The sequence below is a fragment of the Coregonus lavaretus genome (genome assembly GCF_964263955.1).
Source record: "Coregonus lavaretus genome assembly, chromosome: 14".
In the NCBI taxonomy this organism is placed as follows: Eukaryota; Metazoa; Chordata; class Actinopteri; order Salmoniformes; family Salmonidae; genus Coregonus; species Coregonus lavaretus.
Genome location: NC_140001.1, coordinates 24,422,282 through 24,443,664, shown reverse-complemented (window position 1 = coordinate 24,443,664; position 21,383 = coordinate 24,422,282). Strand labels below are relative to the sequence as shown.

The 21,383-nt window shown below is 44.1% G+C and overlaps 1 protein-coding gene across 1 annotated transcript; it reads left to right on the top strand.

Annotated features, from left to right (window-relative positions):
• Positions 1-5,423: 5,423 nt before the first annotated feature.
• LOC311141367 (leucine-rich repeat transmembrane neuronal protein 4-like) lies at positions 5,424-6,968 on the top strand (the record flags this gene model as incomplete). The annotated part of the gene is made up of 1 exon (XM_084176667.1): positions 5,424-6,968. The coding sequence occupies exon 1, from the start codon at positions 5,427-5,429 to the stop codon at positions 6,966-6,968; it is 1,542 nt and encodes a 513-aa protein (XP_084032793.1). The 5' UTR covers positions 5,424-5,426.
• Between the last annotated feature and the right edge of the window lie 14,415 nt (positions 6,969-21,383).

Sequence of the window (21,383 nt, the reverse complement as noted above, 5' to 3'; positions counted from 1 at the left end):
AGAGTTACGCAATAAAGCATAAAAACAGTCCAGTGCTCAAAACAGGCGCACTGAAACCAAGAAGGTACACGGGGAAAATAACCCGGTGATACAAAATACAAGGAGCTCCACCGAGCTTCACTAATCTCACAATATACAATCACACACAAAGACAAGGGGGCAGAGGGAACACTTATATAGGTACTGATGAGGGAATATGAACCAGGTTTGTGTAATAAACAAGACAAAACAAATGGAATGATGAGATGAGGAGCGGCAGTGGCTAGAAGGCTGGTGACGACAAACGCAGAATCCTGCCCGAACAAGGAAAGGAGGCAGCCTCGGAGGAAGTCGTGACAGCTGCTGCTACTCTCTGTTTATTATCTATGCATAGTCCCTTTAACTCTACCTACATGTACATATTACCTCAATTACCTCGACTAACCTGTGCCCCCGCACATTGACTCTGTACCGGTACCCCCTCACTACTGTTATTTCACTGCTGCTCTTTAATGATTTTTAACTTATTTCTTTTTTACTTAGCACTTTTTTATTTTTTTACTGCATTGTTGGTTAAGGGCTTGTAAGCATTTCACCTGTTGTATTCATGCATGTGACAAATACAATTTGATTTGATTTGATTTGATTTAAATAAAATATTTTATTGATCATAGTGATTCATGAGTACTCCTGAGTGGCGCAGTGGTCTAAGGCACCGCATCGCAGTGCTAACTGTGCCACTAGAGATCCTGGTTCGAATCCAGGCTCTGTCGCAGCCGGCCGCGACCAGGAGACTCATGGGCGGCGCACAATTGGCCCAGCGTCGTCCAGGGTAGGGGAGGGAATGGCTGGCAGGGATGTAGCTCAGTTGATAGAGCATGGCGTTTGCAACGCCAGGATTGTGGGTTCGTTTCCCACGGGGGGGCAGTATAAAAAAATATGTATTCACTAACTGTAAGTCGCTCTGGATAAGAGCGTCTGCTAAATGACTAAAATGTAAATGTAAAATGAGTATCATTAAAACAGGTTAATATGCTCCACCATCATCGGACAACTATATAGAAAGCCCTTAAATTGCTGAAATAAGTTAATAAAATAATTGAAGAGAGAATAGTCAGATTAATATATACCTTACACGGACATGGTGGTGTAGCAGGATTCAGGAAGATCGGAGTACCTTGAACCAAGGTTGTGAGTTCAAATGTCAGGTGAGGACATGTTGAATAATAATTTCTGATTAATTGAACACGCACATTGTTATCATGTAAGTGTGTCAAATATGTAAGTTGAAAACACTGTATCTTAAAAGCATTGTGTGTGAGTATCCCTTACCTTGCCAAGAGACAATGAGCTGTGAATGTATCAGGGGTTCACCAATCAGGGCCTTGATGGGCTTGGCAACAGTAACAAGACGTGATGTGTAATGATCTTTTTTGGACACATTTTTGCAACGTTCCCATGAAACATGTCTAGAACATACATATCTTATGTTCTGAGAACATGGCAACCATGTTCTGTATATGTTTGGTGGGACATTGATGGAATATTCTCCTAACCCTCAGAAAACTGGACACAAATGTTTTTGCAACGTTCCCATGAAACGTGTCCAGAACATGAATATCTTATGTTCTGAGAACATGGTAACCATGTTCTGGGTAAGTTCTATTTGACATTAAAGGAATGGTCTCTTGGAAACAATCCTTGCACATCACGGGAACATTTCTATGAAAATGTTAGTTAATGACCTAATGAGACTCTTAAGGGAACGTTTTTTTTGTTTTTGGTGGGGCAATGTGTTACTTAGAGACAGATCAATGAAGAGGGCAAGGGAATCATGGGCTGATTCGAATGCCTTTTTCTGTATAATTGCCAACCAGAAACGTAGCCTAGCCTACCACTGACTCTTTAGTATTTTTCTCTCTGTTTTTTATTTGCATTTATGCGTACATTGTTCACAGTCCCACAACTGGGCTGTCCAATTGTTTTTCAGATACCTCTCTTGCCCCATGATATAGTACTCCACTAAATGTCCAATGACTGCAATGAAAGTATTATGATATGTGAGACTGAAGGTCACCACTTTAATAACAGCTTTTACGCCACATAGACTACTTGTGGCTTGAGCTCACATGCATGGATCACTAATTCTCTTCTGCTTGGCCATTCTCTTAATCATAATAGTTAATTCAAAAAATATTCAAGAGCATGATTCCTTTATAGCTGCTATCCCTCTTGAACTACTAACCTTCAATATTACCTCACATTACTCTCAATATTACCCACAGATGTAATTGATAATCAATCTATAAAAGCACACCAGCAGCTGAACACTTGCAGCATGCAGCTTTTGTATTTATACTGAACAAAAATATAAACTCAACATGCAATAATTTCAAAGATTTTACTGAGTTACAGTTCATACAGTGAGGGAAAAAGTATTTGATCCCCTGCTGATTTTGTACGTTTGCCCACTGACAAAGACATGATCAGTCTATAAATTTAATGGTAGGTTTATTTGAACAGTGAGAGACAGAATAACAACAACAAAATCCAGAAAAACGCATGTAAAAAATGTTGTAAATTGATTTGCATTTTAATGAGGGAAATAAGTATTTGACCCCTCTGCAAAACATGACTTAGTACTTGGTGGCAAAACCCTTGTTGGCAATCACAGAGGTCAGACGTTTCTTGTAGTTGGCCACCAGGTTTGCACACATCTCAGGAGGGATTTTGTTCCATTCCTCTTAGCAGATCTTCTCCAAGTCATTAAGGTTTCGAGGCTGACGTTTGGCAACTCTAACCTTCAGCTCCCTCCACAGATTTTCTATGGGATTAAGGTCTGGAGACTGGCTAGGCCACTCCAGGACCTTAATGTGCTTCTTCTTGAGCCACTCCTTTGTTGCCTTGGCCGTGTGTTTTGGGTCATTGTCATGCTGGAATACCCATCCACGACCCATTTACAATGCCCTGGCTGAGGGAAGGAGGTTCTCACCCAAGATTTGACGGTACATGGCCCCGTCCATCGTACCTTTGATGCGGTGAAGTTGTCCTGTCCCCTTAGCAGAAAAACACCCCCAAAGCATAATGTTTCCACCTCCATGTTTGACAGTGGGGATGGTGTTCTTGGGGTCATAGGCAGCATTCCTCCTCCTCCAAACAAGGCGAGTTGAGTTGATGCCAAAGAGCTCGATTTTGGTCTCATCTGACCACAACACTTTCACCCAGTTCTCCTCTGAATCATTCAGATGTTCAATGGCAAACTTCAGACGGCCCTGTATATGTGCTTTCTTGAGCAGGGGGACCTTGCGGGCGCTGCAGGATTTCAGTCCTTCACGGCGTAGTGTGTTACCAATTGTTTTCTTGGTGACTATGGTCCCAGCTGCCTTGAGATCATTGACAAGATCCTCCCGTGTAGTTCTGGGCTAATTCCTCATCGTTCTCATGATCATTGCAACTCCACGAGGTGAGATCTTGCATGGAGCCCCAGGATGAGGAAGATTGACAGTTATTTTGTGTTTCTTCCATTTGCGAATAATCGCACCAACTGTTGTCACCTTCTCACCAAGCTGCTTGACGATGGTCTTGTAGCCCATTCCAGCCTTGTGTAGGTCTACAATCTTGTCCCTGACATCCTTGGCGAGCTCTTTGGTCTTGGCCATGGTGGAGAGTTTGGAATCTGATTGATTGATTGCTTCTGTGGACAGGTGTCTTTTATACAGGTAACAAGCTGAGATTAGGAGCACTCCCTTTAACAGTGTGCTCCTAATCTCAGCTCGTTACCTGTATAAAAGACACCTGGGAGCCAGAAATCTTTCTGATTGAGAGGGGGTCAAATACTTGTTTCCCTCATTAAAATGCAAATCAATTTATAACATTTTTGACATGCGTTTTTCTAGATTTTTTTGTTGTTATTCTGTCTCTCACTGTTCAAATAAACCTAGCATTAAAATTATAGACTGATCATTTCTTTGTCAGTGGGCAAACGTACAAAATCAGCAGGGGATCAAATACTTTTTTCCCTCACTGTATAAGGAAATCAGTCAATTGAAATAAATTCATTAGGCCCTATGGATTTCACATGACTGGGAATACAGATATGCATCTGTTGGTCACAGATACCTTTTTAAAAAGGTAGGGGCGTGGATCAGAAAACCAGTCAGTATCTGGTGTGACCACCATTTGCCTCATGAAGCGTGACAAATCTCCTTCGCATAGAGTTGATCAGGCTGTTGATTGTGGCCTGTGGAATGTTGTCCCACTCCTCTTCATTAGCTGTGCGAAGTTGTTGGATATTGGCGGGAACTGGAACACGCTGTAGTACACGTCTATCCAGAGCATCCCAAACATGCTCAATGGGTGACATGTCTGGTGAGTATGCAGGCCATGGAAGAACTGGCACATTTTCAGCTGCCAGGAATTGTGTACAGATCCTTAAGACATGGGGTCGTGCATCATCATGCTGAAACATGAGGTGATGGCGATGTATGAATGGCACGACAATGGGCCTCAGGATCAAATTGCCATCGATAAAATGCAACTGTGTTCTCTGTCCGTAGTTTACGCCTTTCAATACCATAACCCCACTGTCACCATGGGGCACTCTGTTCACAACGTTGACATCAGCAAACCGCTCAACCACTTGACACCATACATGTGGTTTGCGGTTGTGAGGCCGGTTGGACATACTGCCAAATTCTCTAAAGCAGGTTGGAGGCGGTTTATGGTAGAGAAATTAACATGAAATTATCTGGCAACAGATCTGGTGGACATTCCTGCAGTCAGCATGCCAATTGCACGCTCCCTCAAAACATGAGACATCTGTGGCATTGTGTTCATGCTATGTAATTATCATGCTGTTTAATCAGCTTCTTGATATGCCACACTTGTCAGATGGATGGATTAACAGGGATGTTAACATTTTAGAGAAATAAGCTTTTTCTGCGTATGGAAAAGTTCTGTGCTCTTTTATTTCAACTCATGAAACATGGGACCAACACTTTACATGTTGCGTTTACATTTTTGTTCAGTGTAAGTTAGATGTTTTACCACACAGTACCACAACCACTCTCCACTATTCCCCTAAACAACCCCTAGGGACGGTGCTTTCATTCAGATCAGTGTTTCTCAACCTCTGACCGTGGACAGGCACCGGTCCCTGGGATGACACCGATGTATTCTCATCTCAAGTGCTAGTTTGAATGTAAGCGGTTCTACAAGCGGGAAGGACTATAGCCTGCTGGTCCCCTAAAAAAAGTTGAGAAAGCTGGTTTAAGAAAATAGTGCTGAACAAGTAGATAACGTTTTACCTCCCACTTCATTCATAGCGTCAACATGTTAATTCCCAGGATGCTCATTTTAACAGATGCGCTTACAGTATGTTTACTGACATAAACATATACGCTTTTTGAGTGTCCTTATCTTTTTTCCCTGTTTCTGCAGGATCCCTGATGCGACGTAGATGGCTCATGATCCCATTGTTGGTGCAGGGCTGGCTGCTAGCGTCTCCAATCAGTGTTCGTGAGCGAGCCTGTCCTCAAAGCTGTAGATGTGATGGGAAAATAGTATACTGTGAGTCCAATGCCTTCCGGGATGTGCCAAACAATGTGTCTGTGGGATGCCAGGGCCTCTCTCTGCGCTACAACAGTTTAGTGAATCTCAGAGCTAGTCAGTTCTCAGGCCTCAGTCAGCTTGTTTGGCTTTATCTCGACCACAATTACATTAACACAGTGGACAGCCAAGCCTTCCATGGGGTATGGAGGCTCAAGGAGTTGATTCTCAGCTCTAACAAGATCACACAGCTACAAAACAACACTTTCCATACTGTTCCTAACTTACGCAATCTTGACCTCTCTTACAACAAGCTGCAGGCCCTCCAACCCAGTCAATTTCAGGGCTTGCGGAAGTTGCTTAGTCTCCACTTGCGGTCCAATTCCCTGAAAACTGTCCCAATGCGGGTTTTTCAGGATTTGCGCAATTTGGAGTTCCTCGATCTTGGCTACAATCGATTGCGAAGCCTCACTCGAAATGCTTTTGCTGGGCTGCTCAAGTTGATCGAGCTTCATTTGGAACACAACCAATTCTCCAAGATCAACTTCTCTCACTTTCCCCGCCTCACCAAGCTCCGGGCACTCTATTTGCAATGGAACCGAATTAAGTCAATAAACCAGGGTCTTACCTGGACGTGGACGTCTTTGCAAAAGCTGGACCTCTCTGGAAATGAATTGCAAGTAGTGGATGCCAGTACGTACCAATGTCTCCCCAACCTACAGACCCTGAACTTGGACTCCAACAAGCTTAGCAACATGTCCCAGGAGACAGTGGATTCCTGGATCTCCCTCTCCACCATCAGCCTAGCTGGTAATGTGTGGTACTGTAGCCCTAGCATCTGCCCCTTAGTGGCCTGGCTGAGGAACTTCAAGGGGAACAAGGAGACCACTATGATTTGTGCTGGGCCTAAGGAGGCCCAGGGAGAGAAAGTGATAGATGCAGTAGAGACATTTAGTATCTGTAAGGTCACTCCCACCACCCCTTTTGTCTCAACCACAGCCTCCGTCAACATCCCATCTCAGCCTGAGCTCCTGCCCCTTCCCACTTTGTCCAGGGTTGAGGAGGAGTTGACTCGCAGTGCTACGGCCATTCTGTCTCCTTCAGGGGTCTCCCCAACCACCCCAGAGCAGGACTTTGAGTATGTGTCTCTCCATAAGATTATTGCTGGCTGTGTGGCACTTTTCCTGTCAGTGGCTATAATTCTCCTGGTTATTTTTGTGTCCTGGAAGCGCTACCCCAGCAGCATTAAGCAGCTCCAGCAGCGCTCCATGGTCAAAAAGCGGCGAAAAAATGTGCGGGAAACAGAAAGCACCTTAAGCTCGCCTCTGCAAGAGTATTATGTGGACTACAAACCTGCAAACTCTGAAACTATGGATGTGCTGGTTAATGGGACTGGACCCTACACATACACAATCTCAGGCTCCAGAGAATGTGAGGTATGATCCGTCGCCCTCCTAAAATCCTTTCCACTGCGGGGCACCAGAGGTAAATTTCTCCGTGAATTTGGAGATAAAAATATATTTTAAAAGATTCTCCTCTTGCTGTGTTTGTTTGTTGGATAGGAAATATGAGTCAATGCATCGTGACTTGAGTCATAACATGCCAGGCTAGTTCAGATCCATTTGTAAACCCAGGTCATGTTGTAAAGTACAGTATGCCTCTTTCAGTCAAAAAATAAGCATCATGAATTGATTGAATTGATTGAGAGAGAGTGAAGCTCGAGCTTGAGCTTTCTTGTACTCCTGTTTGAATTCATGTCTTACAGTGCCCTGTAGGCAAAATAGAATGATTGCTTCCTTTTTTTAAAGATCAAGTCACTGTGCAGTGAGTCTTTACCTATCATGTGTATATTTGCTACGACAGTATACCTTGCCGATGGCTTTATCTGTGGTAAAATGTCACTATTGTCTTATTTGAACTCTCTCTCTCTCTCTCTCTCTCTCTCGCTCTCTCTTTCTCTCTCTCTTACTTTCTTGATTGTGATAAATTGATAGAGGCTATACCATTATCACCTCTCGGGTGTAATGGCTGGTATATTATGGTGTAATGGCTGGTAATGGCTGTGGTCCTCTGTAGCTCAGCTGGTAGAGCACGGCGCTTGTAACGCTAAGGTAGTGGGTTCGATCCCCGGGACCACCCATACACAAAAAAAATTTATGCACGCATGACTGTAAGTCGCTTTGGATAAAAGCGTCTGCTAAATGGCATATTATTATTATTTATTATTATTACATGACAATAAAGCTCAGTAAAGGTGTTGAATTATCAAGTACAGGAGATCCTCAGTAGAAAACAGTCTATTTCTATTGAGATAAGTTCGATCTACAGTATTATCTCAAACCTGCCTCTCTCTCTCTCTCTCTCTCTCTCTCTCTCTCTCTCTCTCTCTCTCTCTCTCTCTCTCTCTCTCTCTCTCTCTCTCTCTCTCTCTCTCTCTCTCTCTCTCTCACTGTGTAGTGAGCTACACTGAGTGGTTTAGAACTGAGTCATAGAGGAATGTATACTGTAGAGCAGTGTTTCCCAACCAGGGGTACTTGGCCTATCCACAGGGGGTACTTGAGAAGACTCATGAGCCCATAGGCCTACTGGTAAAATGCACATGAGGGGTACTTCAGGGGTACTCCGGGCAAAGCAAAATTCAGTTAGTGGTACAGTAACCGAAAAAGGTTGGAAACCACTGAGGTAGAGGTAGAAGGGAAAGGTAGAGTAGTGAGGAGAAGAAAAGTAGAAAGAAGGTTCATGGACTACAAATGTATTCCCTATACTACATTTACCCTTTAACATATCACCACTATTGTAGCCAACCACCTGTGTTTCCTCTGATGTCTCTCAAAGCCTCATTTTATAAAGATTAAGCGGATTTATGGTCAACAGTTCATTGATTTATTTCCCAGCCAAAATAATAATTGGAAAGAGAAGGGACATTGCGTAATAGCGCCACCAGATTATACTTTTTCTGACATAGGGAGCCCCAGCAAATCTCGTACTGTTAAGCCTTACAAATTGAGCGTAACAATAATGTGAACTGATATTATGGCCCTCTGGCCCCCTGAATTACAAGGCATCTAATCATATTAAGCCAGTCTATTTCGCACATTTTACCTTACAGCTGCAGTATTACAGTATACCGTACTTTGCAATAATACTTATCAAAAGTAAAGCAATGGCATTCATAACTTGACTACTGAAGATGGAAATTCATGCTGCATAGTTGGTCTTCTTTGTACATGACCAATTCTCAGGACCACAACCAGACGCTAAGGGATTGAGAGAGGAAGTCGGAGAGAAAGACTTATTGATTTGCCCATACTTAATTAAGCACTTTTGCGTGTGCCCTCTCTTTCCCTGATGCCATGTATCTGTCTTCCCCTGTAATGCTGCTTGTTGGCTTTTGGCAGAATGGTAGATTATGATTAACAGGGCATGCTTTGCTCAGGGAGATATAGTAGTGCCATTTGAGTCTGCACCTTTCTCTCTGACTCAGTGTTCCCTTTGGTAGCCAAAAAGCACATACACATTGGAGTGGAGAAAGGTTGCTCAAGAAGTGCACCAATATTATAGAAGGTAGTTTCTATTTCCTATAATATTTTAGCACCACTTACCAGTGCTTTCCTCCTTACAGTATGTTTTTCTCCATTTCCTCCTCAAGTATCTCAAATCCCACATAACATACCGAAGGCGAAAGCACAAATGTATTTTAGATGCATGTTCTCAGGAATGTCATCCATTATTAAGTGCACAGGTGCAGAACAGTTTCTAGTCAGGAGGATGTCCTCTGCAGAACATTTCTCAACCACAGTCTGCAGGAGAAAGCTGAGGTGAGAAGGACTGAGGCAGTCTAGCTCTCATATGAGAATGGGGCGATTCCAAACCAGGACAGCCCAAAAATATTTTGGGTATCTCAAATTGTCATGGCAATTCTCACATAGAAACTTAATAGGGAGGAAGGATGTTTGACATGCTTTTTACATTTGTGTCACAACTATTTAAAAACAAATCATGATGAAAGTTAGTCTGACGACTCACATTAAATTATTCCGCTGCTCTGTCGTTCGCTACATACTTTAGTCTGAGACTACCATCATTGAAGTAATTTGTGGTGACAATGGGCATATTGTTATACAAAACAAAGTCATCACTGATTGGATCATCTCTAACCAATCAGAGTATCAAAGCCAATGACAAATGTTCAAACCGCCGCTTTACTCACGTGTGTTCTGGCTCTGGCCCAACCCATCGGTTTCTGGACCAATCAGACGGCCCCGAATGTGTTCGAGCTCGGTGAAACGTCGGGGAGGTACTCAAGACTCATTGCGGAGAAGAAACTAACATCCATGGGCGTGGCATAGCGTAGCGTTTGGCCGGAGGAAGGAGTTTGGGTAGCCAAGCAAGATGAAAGTGGCCATTTTAGGTCCTTTTTAGACCTATACATGCCTCCTGTAAGACCCTATTGTCCGTGAACCGTACCTGATACAGACAACATCTTGGTGTTGTTATACTCACAAAATGTCACATTCATTTATTCAACATCAAAAATATGTACTGTATATTAATATTTCAAAGTACCCTTGCATCCTGTAAGATCCTATGATCCGTGAACCGCACATGATACAGACAACATCTTGCTGTCATTATACTCCTTATAGTGTGCTTGAAAAATATTATATTAACATCTCAATGTACCCCTTTTGATTTAGTTAATTTTTAGACATATTGTTTGGAACAATATACTCTTCAAACACGTCACATTTCCAGAGAGGGCTCTCTGCTACTTTTGAAGATATGACCCATTTTATACATAGAAATTGACAATATAGGTCATTAACCAATCACAGCCCTCCTTTAGGATTGCACATTCAGTGGAAAGAGTTCCCTTTGAATTCATTTTCCCATTCACTGTGTTGGTGGTGCTCATAAAATGTATCATAACTTCAAAACTAGCAGAGAGCCCACTCTGGAAATGTGATGTACTTGTAGAGCATATTTTTCCAAACAATATGTCTTAAAATGAACTAAATCAAAAGGGGTACATTGAGATGTTAATATAATTTTTTTAAAGCACACTATAAGGAGTATAATGACAGCAAGATATTGTCTGTATCATGTGCGGTTCACGGATCATAGGATCTTACAGGATATTGAGTTGCACCCCATTTGCCCTCCGAACAGCCTCAATTCATTGGGCATGGACTACAAGGTGTTGAAAGCGTTCCACAGGGATGCTGGCCCATGTTGACTCCAATGCGTCCCACAGTTGTGTCAAGTTGGCTGGATGTCCTTTGGGTGGTGGACCATTCTTGATACACACGGGAAACTGTTGAGTGGGAAAACCCCAGCAGCGTTGCAGTTCTTGACACACTTAAACCGGTGCGCCTGGCACCTACTACCATACCCCGTTCAAAGCCACTTACATTTTTTTGTCTTGCCCATTCGCCCTCTGAATGGCACACATACACAATCCATGTCTCAATTGTCTCAAGGCTTAAAAATCCTTCTTTAACCTGTCTCCTCCCCTTCATCTACACTGATTGAAGTGGATTTAACAAGTGACATCAATAAGGGACTAAAAAGGCCATAAAATGGCCACTTTCATCATGATTGTCAAAAGAAAATGTTGTGATACAAATGTAAAAAGCATGTCAAACATCCTCCCAAATGAAGTATCTATGTGACAATTGTCAGAACAATCTGAGATACCAAAAATATTTGGGGGCTGTCCTGGCTTGGAATCGTCCAATGTGGTATATGAGAGCATTAATGGAAGACTTAATCTGGTTTCTGCTGGCAGAATAACTAATAGCCTTGCAGATGAAAAGAGCAGAGGTTTTCCTCATCTCTGTTATCCCTTGTCTTCTCCTCCTCAATGGGCAGCCAGAGCAGTTGGAAATGTAATAGGATTTTTGTAGTTCTCTTTTATGCCAAACTGTCCTCTGAATATGAGACAATTAACATTTTAATTACAGTTTTGGGCACATTCCATTTTCAGGTGGAAACATTTCAAGCCCCAATAGCCCTATTTTCTTGTCTCTACATTCTCCTTTTGCCCTCCGTCTTGCTTTGTAATGTAAAAGCTGTTAGTTTGTGTTTTCAAGCTGTGATCTCATGTTACAACCTGGTCTCAGAGCATTTCGTATTATTCTGTATGTAAATCCGAGGAAACACTATTTAGTATGATATGTTACGTTTCGTATGGTATGTATTCATTTGTGGATGTGCATCATCCTTTTCGTATGACATGTTACTAATTAGCAAAATGTACACTATGTTACGAATTTGCAAAATGTACAATATGTTATGAATTTGAATTGCTGGCTAACATTAGCTAGGCTAGGAGTTATGGTTAAGGTTAGGGTTAAGGCTAGGAGTTAGGTTAAAGGGTTAAGGTTAGGGTTAGGGTTAGGGGAAGGGTTAGCTAAAAGGGTTAAGGTTAGGTTTAGGGGGAGGGTTAGCTAACATGCTAAGTAGTTTGCAAAGTAGCTGAAAAGTATTAAGTACTTGAAAAGTTGCTAATTAGCTAAAATGCTAAAGTTGTCCATGATGAGGTTCGAACACACAACCTTTGGGTTGCTAGACGTTCATGTTCTACGGCTACCTATCCACCCCAACCAACCAACCACCCTCCTTTCATTTTTGCTTTAAGTAACCTTCTTTGTATGTAACCATATCAAACGTAACATATCATGCTAATTTGGGTGTCTCGGATTTACCTTTACTATGTTACTTCTAGTCTATGAGATCAGGCTGCATGTCGAGGGTTAGTGAGTCATTCAGTACAGACGGAGATGTAATGATAGAGAAAAGCCCATAATCCTGCCTTTCTCTTTGGCTCCCCTGGTCTGTTTCTGTCTCAAGTATAACTCCCTTTCTTTGAAATCAAGGAAAGAGTTTCTGTATAGGTTGATTTGATTGATAGAAATTGGATTAGAGTATGAGTATGGCTGAATCAGACATAGAGTAATCTCCTTGGTAAAACAGGTGGACAGCAACCTCCCAATATTCCTCAACAGTACTCAATGACAAGTTCATGATACCATTATTCAGATTAATCTTTTAAGCTTGAATCGGAATGGAGATGCCATGACCCAGTCCTTTATACTGATCCATTTTCCCTCCATTTTCTGAAAGGAAATATATTTGACTGATAATTAGGCACCCATTGTTTACAGGTACCCATGGTTGTATACCATTCTTACCTAATTTATCATCTCTGCTACAGCTGCTTGTAGCCTATAGTATATCAATAGATATAACTTTTGGCAATATAAAACATGATATTTCCAACTCTTTTTGTAAGGAAGAATCAGAATCAGATCCATTATGATTTAGTTTGATAAGGTTTTGTACATATCGGTGTTGCTGACATCTTCACCTTTAAAAAAAAACTCAAGTACCTCATGTGATGTTATTGCTGTTCTGCGCTGCATCCATGTCGTTGTCATGTGCTCCATTTCATTTTGTTGTTAAATTACATTTTGTGTGACACAGAGAGAGTGAGTGGATGGAAGTGGATTGGGAGGAAAGGGAGAGAGATCATTGTTCTGTAAAACATTGTCATCACAGATAAATCAGTTGGTGAGATTATCCTTTGACCAGAGAACAGAAGCATTTCATCAATTGGAGATCAGGACTTTGTATCAATCTCCCTCCCCATGCATGTTTGACATTATTGAATCCTCCCTGTTTCTGTCAATTCTTCTGGATCTCAGTCAATCTCTTTCTGTAGTGATTGAAGTCCAACAGCCAGACAGTATGCTGGAGGGCATGCTTAGTAAGAGAATGGTAGACTATCCAGTGTTTACATGAGTGACAGAAGAAGTTAAGTTGTTAAAATAAATTAATTTGCACCCAAATAAACAGGCATTATGAAATACAGTGTGACCATCTGTGCACTAACGATCAAGAATGAGATGAGCAAGACCCAAACTGGTTTGTGTGTGTGTGTGTGTGTGTGTGTGTGTGTGTGTGTGCATGCTTAGAGAATTAACTACAGTTGACACATTGTATTTATGGTTGTGTATTGAATCAAGGCTCTGCCTATGGAAAAGTCTTTATTGTGTCATCTTGACATTGAGTCTGGTTTCATTCACAGTTGAAGGCTAATCCTTGAACATAGTTATATGTTGAGTAGGTGTTGTTTTGATATTCTTAGAAACTATTTGATTGAAATGTATTGTAGCAAATTGGCAGAGTGTGCCAACCCAGAGATGTAATGGAGCCCTGTGAGAGCCCAGGCTAAAAGGTTAGTTGGTCGTTCTCCAGTGTCAAGGTTATCTAGACATGCCAAATTAGCAGTGTCCGAGTGAGATGAGGATGGGTAATGGCTCATGAGACAGGGGGTAGCCTTGAAGCTTATACAGAATTGAGAAACAATATGCCACTCAAAAAGCTGTCAGATACCATGAGGCTGATTGATGGAGGGACTTTTGACTTTTTGGGTATGCCGCCCTCGTAGGTTCAATTGATTTCATCACACTCACACTTCTCATGGCAACCTCGTTCTCAACTCTTTTGATCAAAACAAACTGTAGTTGGAGACGTCAGGTTGACTATAGGTGAATTAAAGCACCTCAAAGTCACGTTGATAAAACCCAATGTCTCACAGACTAGTTGTAGGCCTGTTGTTTTATTACAGAATTATGAGTCAGCTGAATACACATCAGCTAGCACCCATTATACACCCATTACAGAAATCTGAGGGTCTAAATCTGAAGCCTGCAGGACATAGTATGGAGGAAATATGGGGAGGTAAATATTGGTGAGGTAGTGTCAAGATTTAAGGGCATTGACAACCTGCCTGGTTTCGACTGTAATTCAGAAACTGTAATTTAGACCAACTGAGTTATAGCTCTCTCTCTCTCTCTCTCTCTCTCTCTCTCTCTCTCTCTCTCTCTCTCTCTCTCTCCCTCTCTCTCTGTCTCTCTCTCTCTCTCTCTCACCTTCCTTCCTCCCTCTCTCTATCTCTCTCCCTCTCACCTCCCTATCTCTGCCTCTCATTAATCATTTGCTGGTGACACAGACATTGCTCTGTGGCCCAGTCCCTCTGAAGGTCATGCCTTGTGAATCAGCAGACAGGACCCAGAGTGCAGCTCTACAAACAGGGGCCTGTAGCTGGCTCTGGAGAGATACTGAGTTCATGTCTTACACCGTGGCTAAAAAAATATTATGTGTCAGACAAGCAGAGCGATTTGAAACAGGATGAAATCTGAGAAAACACTATGCTTTTTGACATTGGATTGTGTTTGAGGGAACCTGACATAGAAGGGTAAGATAGAAATTTTTTTCAAAAAAAATGTACGCACTTCAAATGCACTTGCACTGATATTTGATGCTTGGACCCCAATGCCACTGTTGCCTCTCAAACAAGACTGCAATGAATCAGCATCTGAATACAAACCTGCAATGTGTTTTTTAGGACTCTTTTAGTTGTTTTGGCCAATTTAATTCACTTGAATTTACTTGTATTGCATTGGCTTAGTTATTTTGACAACATGAATGCTCGTACAGCATTTGTAAATCTGTCCTCAACGGAGGTCTGATGCAGTTTTTAGTGAGGAAAAACCACCCTCTCTTCTTCCCTCTACCCTCTCTTCCCTCCACTTTCTTCTCTCCTCTCTTTCTTTCCTCTCCCCTCTTTCCTCATCCTTCTCCTCTCTCCCCCTAAGCTCAGCCAGCCTTCATGGGAGTGCATACAATAAACAGCTCAGAAGGCTTAGTGGTCAGGGTACCTACTAACCATCTCATTGCCCCCCAAAATTGTATTTGTGCCCTTATTTACACCAAGGTCCTCTCAACACGGCCACAATGAGGAAAAAGGCCACCAGGCTGGCAGAAATGTTCAGTCGGCTAGAGGTTCAGTTACTTCAGTTGTCATGGCGCAATAAATTACCAATGAAGTGGCTGGCACCGGCTACTGCTTGGGGGATGCTGCTTCAGAATACTAATGTAATTTCGGTCTGAATCTGGACGAAGAGGGGGGGAAGCCTCAGGTTTGGCATTAACTGAAAAACAGGCTTTATATTTTGCTTTGAAAGGAATTTTCGCTTGATATGGTGAAATGGATTCAATTGTAGCAATCTCTTCAATAAAGCCATTGTGGCCATTGCTACAGCATGGACACAATGGTAACAACCAATAAGGATGTCATGGAGAGGCATTCCTAACCTTTTTGAAAGGACAGTATAATGGGGGGATATTTATTTGTCTATATAGGCTAGGATAATGACGTTAAAACTACACTTGCCTTTTGTGACGGGGGCTTCAGTGTGTGTGGGTGTGATAGATGAGTGGTCCATCTGAGGAGATTAATGGTTAAACCCTAATCTGCTTGTGTTATTTATTTCTGAAGAGAGCCCTGTTGGATAATCAAACTGTGGCAAAATGGATCCATTAAGCCTTGTAATCAATTACATTTAGTGCCCCCAATCCTGCATGGCTGAAAGAACAGATGTAGGCTAGTATTTCACCCAAACGCCAGTCAGCATCCTGAGCCTCACCAGTACTGCCACACCAGAATACACAGCTCCTGAATCAGCACCTTCAAAGGGATCTTTATGAAGATGATTGCCAGGTGCTAACTATAGGCCCTATCTGTTCCCTCCACTTCTCTATAACTCTCCTCGCCATAAAGCCATAAAGCCCTCCCTTTGTCATCTGATTTGTTGGTGACTGTGACGTCCTCTCCATCCCTTCTTTTTTTTTGTGTGACCAACTTTTATTTTTATTTTTTTGTAAGGGGTTCAGATCACAGACAGGCAATAATATTCAAATAGTACATGTATAAAGAAACAAAAAACACTTGAACAAAATATAAAATAAGCATTATTTATCCTGTCTGTCCCATCTCCCCTCTCCCTCCCCCCTTCTCAGTAGGTGTGACGCAGTCCTATTCCCCCTTCCCTCCCTCCCTCCCTCCCTCCCTCCCACCCTCCCTCCCGCCCTCTCTCCCCCCACGGGCTCATGTTGTGGACAATCTATGCATGAAACAAAACATCATGGGTAACTCATCTTATGTTTGTATAATTATTTGTGGGACCAAGGCACACATGAATAGAATCAGCCTGCAGACATCGATATTCGATACAGATATTCAAAATACAATTGATAAATTCAAACATGATTACATTACATTAACTCATAATAAGCTTTAAACCTTTTCGAATGCTCTACTGAATATATCTAATGTTGTTTCCTTGGCGTTGTTCAAAAGAGCTATGAAGAGCTCTAGTGAAAGAACGTCAAGGAAGTTTTGTAGCCATTGAGTTATGCTGAGCTTATGTGGAGGTTTTCCAACTGGTCACTAACATTATTTTTGCCGCAGTCAGTCCAGACAACCATACTCGTTTCTGGGGTACTATGAGAGTCAGTGAAGAGTCATCCTTCAACAATAATATATTGGGGAGATAGGGAATGGCAGCACCAACTATGCTCGACACAGACCTGGCAACCTGTGACCAAAAGGTCTTCACACCGGGGCAGTCCCACATCATGTGCATGTAGGTTCCAATATTTATTTGAGAACACAACAGACAATTTGGAATAGGAGCAAGTTTAAATTGGCAGCATTTCCGCGGAGTCAAATAACATCTGTGAATTAATTTGTAGTGTATTAGTTGATTATTCAAATTTCGGGAGGACATTGGGATATTGTTTCTGATTCTTTTCCAATCTGTATTTTGTTTGTAGTCTTTAAGATCTCTATTCCATACCGTAACTATTCCCATTGGTTTACGGAGAGCTTCTAGTAGTTTTTTATATAGATTGGATACAAAACCTCCACTTCTGTTTTGTCTGGCTAAAAACTCAGTGAGTGGATGGAATGGGAGTGGTTTACTCCACACATAGTGCAAAAAATACAAAAGACGAACCAGGTAAATTATACATATTTTTTAGGTCATGAAAGGATAATAAACCTGCATCATTCATTATTTCCCAAAGGTCTGTATTGAGTGGGTGATGACTGGTCCAAACTGAGTACGGCAAAATTTAGGAGATAAGGCAGAGAATAGTACATCTTTCAATGTAAATGGTGACACTATATTTTCCTCTATTTCCAACCAAGGAAGACATTTATCTTGATCAAACCATTTCTTAAGGGGGCAGAGCACTAGAGACAAAGCATAGAACTTGAAGTTGGGTACACCTAGACCCCCAAAACCTTTGGGTTGCTGGAGTGTAGTCATTTTAATTCTGGGACATTTCCCTTTCTATATAAAATTCAAGAATCAACTTTGAATCTTTTCCCAGTTACTAATGGCATGGACAAAGGAAGCATGCTAACAAATAAATTGAGTCTAGGCAAGAGACATTCATTTTGACTATCGAAATTCGACCTGATGAAGTTAATGTTAGATTGAACCATCTGTCGAGATCTGCTGTAATTGCAGTTGTGACTTTTTTGTAGTTCTTCGAAACAATTTTATCTAGAGACGGAAAAATGTAAATGCCCAGGTATTTAAAATGGGTCACAATTGGCATCTTCGATTGTCAAGGCGTGCTGAAGGTGGGTGTGGTGTATGAATCATGCGCAGGACGCAGAGGCTCAGTCCAAAGGCTTTAGTGCAATATATATCAAAGACGGAAGCACAATAAGCCCGAAGGCGAATACACGGCGCACACAGGCGACAAAACAAACGGCGCACAAACATGTGCAACATAACCTCTCCAAAACACTGGAGGGAAAAAGTAGCTCCAAACACGAAACAGAAGCGCAATCACACACAACGACGAGCACACACAACGAGAACTAAATAGGACACTAACGAGGACTAACAAGACACAGGTGTACAACATCCAGACAAAACCAAACGAACATGAAACATAGATCGGTGGCAGCTAGTACTCCGGGGACGACGACCGCCGAAGCCTGCCCGAACCAGGAGGAGGAGCAGCCTCGGCCGAAACCGTGACAGTACCCCCCCTTGACGCGCGGCTCCAGCCGTGCGCCGACCCCGGCCTCGGGGACGACCAGGAGGACGCGGAGCAGGGCGCGCGGGATGGTCCCGGTGGAACTCCGACAGGAGAGATGGGTCTAGGATGTCCCTCCGCGGCACCCAGCACCGCTCCTTCGGGCCGTACCCCTCCCACTCCACGAGATACTGGAGACCCCCCATCCGGCGTCTAGAGTCCAAGATGGACCGAATGGTGTACGCCGGAGCCCCCTCGATGTCCAGTGGGGGCGGAGGAGTCTCCCCTATCTCATTGTCCTGGAGTGGACCAGCTACCACCGGCCTGAGAAGAGACACATGGAACGAGGGGTTAATATTCTTATACTCAACAGGTAGATGTAACCTATAACACACCTCGTTCAATCTTCTCAGGACTTTAAAGGGCCCCACAAACCGCTGACCCAGCTTCCGGCAGGGCAGGCGGAGGGGTAGGTTCCTAGTAGAGAGCCAGACTCGATCTCCGGGTGCGTACACCGGCCCCTCACTGCGGTGGAGATCGGCGCTCGCCTTGTGACGAAGGACGGCCCGCTGCAGGTGGACGTGGGCAGCGTTCCACGTCTCTTCCGAGCGCCTCATCCAATCATCCACCGCAGGGGCCTCGATCTGGCTCTGCTGCCAAGGTGCCAGAACCGGCTGGTAACCCAACACACATTGGAAGGGGGTTAGGTTAGTAGAGGAGTGGCGGAGAGAGTTCTGGGCCATCTCGGCCCAGGGAATGTACCGTGCCCACTCCTCCGGCCGGTCCTGGCAATACGACCTCAGAAACCTACCCACATCCTGGTTGACACGTTCTACCTGCCCGTTACTCTCCGGGTGGTACCCTGAGGTAAGGCTAACCGAGACCCCCAAACGCTCCATGAACGCTCTCCAAACACGAGAGGTAAACTGGGGGCCTCGATCAGACACTATATCCTCGGGTACCCCGTAATGCCGGAAGACGTGGGTAAATAGGTCCTCAGCGGTCTGTAGGGCAGTAGGAAGACCCGACATAGGGAAAAGACGACAGGCCTTAGAGAACCGATCCACAACGACCAGGATGGTGGTATTCCCCTGAGAGAGGGGAAGGTCTGTCACAAAATCCACCGAGAGGTGGGACCATGGTCGTTGTGGAACGGGCAGGGGTTGTAACTTACCCCTGGGCAGATGTCGGGGCGCCTTACACTGGGCACACACCGAGCAGGAGGAGACATAAACCCTCACATCCCTAGCCAAAGTGGGCCACCAGTATTTAGTGCTAAGGCAATGCACCGTCCGGCCGATACCCGGATGTCCAGAGGAGGGTGACGTGTGAGCCCAGTAAATGAGTCGATCCCGAATCTCGAGCGGAACGTACTTCCGACCCTCAGGACACTGTGGAGGGCTGGGGTCGGTACGCAACGCTCGCTCGATTTCGGCATCGACCTCCCACACCACCGGTGCCACAAGGCAAGACTCCGGTAGTATGGGAGTGGGCTCAACGGACCTCTCCTCCGTGTCATACCGCCGGGACAGCGCATCCGCCTTCCCATTCTGGGACCCAGGGATGTACGTGATTTTAAATACGAACCTGGTGAGAAACATACTCCATCGAGCCTGGCGAGGGTTCAGTCTCCTCGCTGCCCGGATGTACTCCAGGTTCCGATGGTCAGTCAAAATGAGGAAAGGGTGTTGAGCCCCCTCAAGCCAATGCCTCCACACCTTAAGGGCTTGAACTACAGCTAACAGCTCCCTGTCCCCAACGTCATAGTTACGCTCCGCCGGGCTGAGCTTCTTTGAGTAAAAAGCACAGGGGCGGAGTTTAGGTGGCGTGCCGGACCGTTGAGAGAGAACGGCCCCTATACCAGCCTCAGACGCGTCTACCTCGACCTGAAAGGGTAATGCGGGATCCGGATGCGCCAGCACCGGAGCCGACGTAAACAGGTCCTTCAGTCTCCTAAAGGCCCTGTCCGCATCGGCTGACCACTGCAGGCGCACCGGACCCCCCTTCAGAAGGGACGTGATGGGAGCTGCCACCTGTCCAAAACCCCAGATAAACCTCCGGTAGTAATTCGCAAAGCCCAAATACTGCTGCACCTCTTTTACAGTAGTTGGGGTTTGCCAATTACGCACAGCGGACACACGATCCACCTCCATTCTCACCCCTGACGCGGACAACCGATAACCCAAAAAGGAGACCGACTCCTGGAAAAACAGAAATTTCTCTGCCTTGACATATAGGTCGTGCTCCAACAGCCTCCTCAATACACGACGCACCAGGGTTATATGCTCGGCTCGGGTAGACGAGTACACCAGAATGTCATCAATGTACACGACCACCCCTTGTCCCTGCATATCCCGGAAAATGTCATCTACGAAGGATTGGAAGACTGATGGAGCATTCATCAACCCATATGGCATGACGAGATATTCGAAATGACCAGACGTGGTACTAAACGCTGTCTTCCATTCGTCACCCTCCCTAATGCGCACCAAGTTATACGCGCTCCTGAGATCCAGTTTTGTGAAAAACCGCGCTCCATGCAATGACTCCGTCATGGTCGCAATCAGAGGGAGTGGATAACTGTATTTCACAGTAATCTGATTGAGACCACGGTAATCAATGCACGGGCGCAACCCTCCATCTTTCTTTTTCACAAAAAAGAAGCTCGAGGAGGCGGGAGAAGTGGAGGGCCGAATGTATCCCTGTCTCAAAGATTCGGCTATGTAAGTCTCCATAGCTTTTCTCTCCTCTTGAGACAAAGAATACACATGGCTCCGTGGGAGCGCTGCTCCTGCCTGGAGATCAATCGCGCAATCCCCCTGTCTATGAGGAGGCAACTGCGTCGCCCTAGTTTTGCTAAACACGAGAGCTAAATCCCCATATTCAGGCGGAATGTGCAGTGCGGGCACTTGGTTTGGACTCTCCACCGAAGTCGCCCCCACGGAAACACCCAG